This window comes from Odocoileus virginianus, chromosome 28, assembly GCF_023699985.2.
Source record: "Odocoileus virginianus isolate 20LAN1187 ecotype Illinois chromosome 28, Ovbor_1.2, whole genome shotgun sequence".
Taxonomy (NCBI): domain Eukaryota; kingdom Metazoa; phylum Chordata; class Mammalia; order Artiodactyla; family Cervidae; genus Odocoileus; species Odocoileus virginianus.
The window spans coordinates 4,720,439-4,726,438 of NC_069701.1; the positions used below are offsets into that span (position 1 = coordinate 4,720,439).

At 45.4% G+C, this 6,000-nt stretch overlaps 1 protein-coding gene across 2 annotated transcripts in view; it reads right to left on the minus strand.

The window, feature by feature from the left end:
* Window positions 1-5,673, minus strand: part of LOC110151074 (glutamate carboxypeptidase 2) — a 64,616-nt gene extending 58,943 nt beyond the window's left edge. Inside the window, exons 1-2 of one of the 2 annotated variants that reach the window (XM_070457144.1) lie at window positions 5,421-5,673; window positions 2,549-2,654 (exon numbers count right to left, since the gene is read on the minus strand). In XM_070457144.1, coding sequence (XP_070313245.1) covers window positions 2,549-2,654; window positions 5,421-5,538 — 224 coding nt within the window. In that variant the 5' untranslated portion in view covers window positions 5,539-5,673. The remainder of the gene's footprint in view (window positions 1-2,548; window positions 2,655-5,420) is intronic. The other variant, XM_070457143.1, reaches the window with a different exon arrangement.
* Window positions 5,674-6,000: the final 327 nt, after the last annotated feature.

The window sequence follows — 6,000 nt, forward strand, 5'->3', positions numbered from 1 at the left end:
AGAATCTTCAGCAGTAAAGCAAAGGGTCAGAAAAGGGGAGAAGCCACATCTGAGCCTTTACTGACCCCTGACCTAAGGGTATAAAAGACTGAACAGCTCCAATGGACAAATAGCAAACTGGAATTATGGGGAGTTAGGAGACTTCTGGAGATTCTGTGGCCCGCAGAAGGGTGAGTGGGGGTTCTGTTCAGCTCTTTCTGTATTAATGGTGGAAATTCTTGAGTTCTAGATGATGCCAAGCATGGCCCTGTGGGGTTTTGGGCATGGAGGCCTTTTGGTCCCCCACTTCTATAGGCAAGACTCTACCTTCATGACCTTCCCTGAGTTCCAAAGGGCAGACTCAAACAGCTGCTAAGCAAGAGAGAACAGCCAGGAAACCACCTGAGATGTGGTGAGGTTAAAGGAACCAGAAAAACTCATCAAGTTTAGAAGACCCAATCACCTGAGACCCTGCACACATCCTAACCTTGTCACTTTGCAGAAGAATGCTAATACCTTGATCCTTGTCACATAACCCTATCTGACTATTTAACCTCTTCCATTCTCCAGAGTTCCCTGGTAGCTCAGATGGTAAAGAGTCCGCCTACAAGGCAGAAGACCTGGGTTCGATTCCTGGGTTGGGAAGATCCCCTGGAGGAGGAAATGGTTAACCACTTAGGTATTCTTGCCTGGAGAACCCCCATGGACAGAGGATCCTGGCAGGTCAAAGTCCATGTGGTCGCAGAGTCGGACATGACTGAGCAACTAACACTGTACACTATACTATTCTCCAGGGAGAGGAGCACAGTTCTTGAGGTACTCCCCCTCTGCCTGCCAAAGAAATAAAGTCACTCTTTCCTCCTCCATAACTGTCTCCATATTTCTGTTCGTCATCGGTACACATAGAGTCAAGATTTTGGCAGCATAAACAGAAAATCTTGGTGAAGGCCATGGAGAATAAGCAAAAAGCTGAGAGCCCAGAAAGTGAGAGAGGAAGGTATTCATTTTTCTTCTTTGCTGGTCACTCCATGTCACAGAGGATGAGATGGTTGGATGGCATCATCGACTCAATGGACATAGTTTGAGCAAAATCTGGGAGATAGTGAAGGACAAGAAAGCCTGGCGTGCTGCTGTCTATGGGGTCCCAAAGAGTCAGACACGACTTGGCAACTGAATAACAACAACCTTGTCACAGGTCAGAAAAGGAAAAAGGACGCAGAGGTAGCACCCGTCTAGGAGTGAAGATTATGTCTAGCCAGACTTCCACTTTTATTACACCTATTACACATCATTACAGTAAAAGACATGCAAGAGGCAGAAAAATTTCCCCACAAAAAATTTAAAATTCCATATCTCTCACCAGAAATGGCCCTTATAAAGGCTTGACAGATGCCCAAGCAAATTTTATTCATAGTTTTAATTCTAAAGACTATGTGTTCTCTGTGGTGTTAGTTGCCTCGTTATGTCCAACTCTTTGAGATCCCATGGACTGTAGCCCACCAGGCTCTTCTGTCCATAAATTCTCTAGGCAAGATACTGGAAAATGTAGTCATTCCCTTCTCCAGGGGATTTTCCCAACACAGGGATTGAACCCAGGTCTGCTGTACTGTCTATCTATCTATTTTGTTTACTTGCCTGTTTTTATATAAAATTATAACTTACATTCATAAAGGAATCCTTTAATCATTATCAGGACTTCAAGTATTTTGCTTTGAAAGAGTCTAAGTATTCTAATTATTCTAATCAATTATTCAATAAAAGTGTTTTTAGTTGCCTCGCAAATACCTTTTATTCATTTACTCTTTTTCTCTATACCAGGGATAGCTATTTCAGGAAATAGGCAGCAGGTTTTTACATTAAGTCACACATATGCTCTCTAATTTCATGCTCATCATAACAGTATCACTATTCCCATTTTATAGATGTGAAAATGAGAGCTCAGGAAGGTTACATATTCACTCAAAGTTATGTTAATATCAACAGGCAAAGATGAAATTTAAACTTGTCAATGTCTGACTTCAAAGTCCAAATTCATTCTTTTGACTTAAATACATTATCTTCCTCTAAAACAGGAGTCAGCAAACTATGTTTCACTGACCAAATCCAGTTCACTTCCTTTTTTTTGGTACAGCCCACAAGCTAAAAATGGCTATCATGTTTTAGATAGGTGAAAAAAAGCAAGAGGAATAATATTTTATGACATATTTATACAAAGTTCAAATTTTATTTTGATAATATAAAGTTTTATCAAAACTGACCCTTATTCCAACATGTATTTCCTATCACTTCTTTGTGATAGGAAATAGCAGGGTTGAGTAGTTGTGACAGAGATCAGCCAGCATACAAAAGCTGGCTCTTTACAGGAAAAGTAGCTGACACCTGCTTTAAAATAAATATCATGATAAAGTTCAGTTGAGGGTACAATCCTTTTGAGATGAAATGTGATACAAGATCTTCAATAATAAGACTTTTTTTAAAGTCAGTTTCTGTTTATGAAATAGTGGATCAAACTTCTAAACAGAATAACAAAATTTTCCAACTTGATATAAACTTTGAAGTATCTGCTTACTACAAGAAGTTCTTGATGTTCTCTGCTTTCAACTCATCCAAAAATGCTTTCTTTACATTATGCTGTGGAAGGTTAGTAGCTTCACTGGAGGACTTTATAAACCATCCTGCAAAAGACAAATAAATATAGGAATGGGGTATGAGCTTTCAGACAGAGCCTACTTTTCCTTATTATTTTATTTATCATATATAAAACACAAATTGTCCATGACCTCTGGCATTAACTGAGATATCCTGAAGTTTTCTCTTGCCTACCTCCATTGGAAAAAAAAAATCATTCAGACAGACTTAATTACAAATCAGTCACAATATATTTTTAATCCAATTTCATTATGTATTGCTGTTATTCTAAGAAATGCTTTATCATATTAGCACTAAAATTAAATACACTTCAACTAATGGGGAAAATGAAAGCAGAAAGGAGATCCACCTTCTTTCTCCTTCAAGCTTCTATTCCCAGTGACTACTCCCCTGCTGACCCAGAAGAAACATTTAGTAGGTGTTTAATGAGTTAATTATGAACATATTTCATGTACATAAATCATTTCAAAGAGTTGAAGGCAATTCAGTCTTGTAATTTGTTCTGGTTCTGAAACTAAAACAAAGTGTGATGAAATATTTTGTGCTTCCAGTTGAAGCAGGCTTGAAAAGTCCAACTTCAGAGAGCTACAATGAAACTACAAGTCACCCAACATCTCTTCAAGACAAACATAGGCTAGAGGCAACGGGTAGGCAGTTCGCCCAGGACCATGAGCCCCTGTAGCTGGCTTCATGACAGATAGTCAGCTAAATGATACGATTTGTGCATAAAATGGTTACCAGAACCACCCAGCTAGCTTTCATGGAGCTTTCTGATTATTAATCACATACCTGCTACACACATGCATATATACATGTGTACTGAAATAAATGGTTGGCAGCAAATGGAAATACAGTTCCACCAGTATGTTATAAAAAAAAAAAAGAGAGACTTGGAAACGACTTTAAGATCAGGGCACATAGGGGATGAAATGCTTGAATCGAGATCTGAAAACTGAGTTGGATAAAGAGGATGGAGGACTGTGGGAGGGAAGGAGCAGAGAATCCTCGGGAAAAATTAACATTAATAAAGAACGCACTCCATGTAAGCCACTGTATGGGGCCGAGGGCAACACAGGATACATACTCCGGCACTTCAGTCGTGTCTGATTCTTTACAACCCCAGGGGCTGTAGCCAGCCAGGTTCCTCTGTCCATGGGGTTCTCCAGGCAAGAATACTGGAGTGGGTTGCCATGCCCTCCTCCAGGGAATCTTCCCAACCCAGGGATTTAACCCGAGTCTCCTGCATTGCAGGTGGATTCTGTACCCACTGAACCACCTGGGAAGCCCAGGGGCAACACTAAGAAGCACAAAATGCTTCTAAAAGACAGAGAAGACGTCCCTGGTGGTACAGTGGATGGGAATCCCCTTGCCTACATAGGGGGCATGAGCAGGATCCCTGGTCCGAGAAGATTCTACACGCCAGGGGCAACTAAGCCTGAGTGCCACACAACTGCTGAGCCCAGAGGCAGAGAGCGGCAACTACTGAGCCCTGTGGCCGCCACTCCTGGCACCTAGAAAGCTCGAGAACAGCAAGACCCAGCGTGGCCAAAAAAAAAGAAGAAAAAAAGACACACAAGATCCTAACCTTCGTGCTAACCTTACCAAGTGAATTTCCCAGGTTTTCAGTTGAGACAATTGAAACTCAAGTTGGCGGGAGTCGTTAAAGAGTACACTTATCTCACCTAAGCCCCGCAGCAACCCTGATATCCACAATCAGTTATGAGCAGAATGTGGTTCAAAGGGCGCAAAGCAAGCACAAAGAGACTGAGACTGAGGCAGCCTAGCAGGCTTAACTGGAGAAGGAAATGGCAACCACTCCAGTGTTCTATGCTGGAGAATCCCATGGACAGAGGAGCCTGGCAGGCTACTGTCCATGGGGTTGCAAGAGTTGGATATGACTTAGCGACTAAACTACTACTCCTAGCAGGTTTATGCCCTGGTCTTCTAAATCCCAGAAAGGGAGCCCAGAATTCATAGTAGGGGTAAACTAGCTGGTGATACCTTACACTAGTCTTGTGCATTAAAGTCCAATGAGAAGCATCTCCTCACCAGGAAAGAATAAAGTGCCAATTTACTACGTCCAGTAAGTTACAGCTATTATTCTTACAAAGACTGACAAACTGAGGCTAACAGAGACTCCCTCACTTGCTCAAGGTCAGGAAGAAGTTGCCGAGTCTGAGAAAAATATCAGCGCTGCTCCCCGATTACCTTGGAGAGTTGGGTTAAGTCTGCAAATTAGTACACAGGGGAAAACTTGAAAGCACTGCTGTTAAAAAGTTCTGTTCAGAGCACTGACAATAAGGTCAACCAGTTCCTAACTGTTCCTCTATTACTAACTTCCAAAAGGAGAGAAAAGGGCTCCCAAGAAGCAATGCCCAGCGCTCTCCCCACCGCACACGACTAGATAAAGACTCCAAAGAGGTAAGAGCCGTTTCTTACAAAGCTCCTTGGACGACCTAGCAAACGTCCCCCGAGATCCTGCGGAAAGGTGCCAATTTCTCGCAGGCCTGCAGCCGGCGGGACTTTCTCAAGTTCAGTTTCAGGGTTTCTGCGCTCTCCTCCTGTAGGCGCCGGTCCTCCAGCAGCCCGTCCGGAACGCAAACGAGCTTCCCCGGCAACTAAGTCCCACCTAACTCGCGGGAGCTGGTCCGCACGCCCCTCAGCCCGATCCCCGCCCCTGAGCCCAGCAGCAGGAACCCCGCGGCAGGGGGCCCCGGAGCCCGGCGGGCCGCGGGGCAGGAGGGCGGGCTGGGGGCCGAGCGTGGCGCGGACCCCCGTCCTCCCCCTCGTACCAAAGAGGAAGCCGAGGACGAAGAGGCCGGCGCACAGCACCAGGGCCACCGCGCACAGCCGGCGCGGACGGGGCCAGGCCCCCGAGGCAGAGTCGATTTCGTGAAGCGGGTTCCACATCTCGGCGCGCGGCGGCGGGGCCTCCGGGAACCGTGCGGCGGCCCCGCTACAGCCTCGTGGGCGGCCGGGCAAGGGCGCCTTTCCCCTGCGCCGCGCGGATCAGCCCGGCCGCCTGGAGTGCGCTCCCCGCCGGGGCTCCGCGGACTCCGCCCCGAGACTCGGTCCGCTCGACTCTCAACCAATCCGGGCGAGCGAGAGGCGGAGCTCCCGGAGCTAACCCCGACTCCGCGGAGAGGTGCTTCAAAAAAGAGAAAAAGTTTTGCTTGAGGATTTCTAGCCCTTATTTTAAAATGAAAGAAAAAGGAGGAACAAAGGGAAGGAGGAAGCGGAGGACAAACGCTTCTCCTTTCTGCACTTCCAGGGCACAGTCCTATGGACAGAAAGAAAACTGCTTCCCGCGAAATTCAATGGAAGGGTCCTCTATTTTTTTCTGTCTAGGAAAATACATGTTGCAGGCTAGTT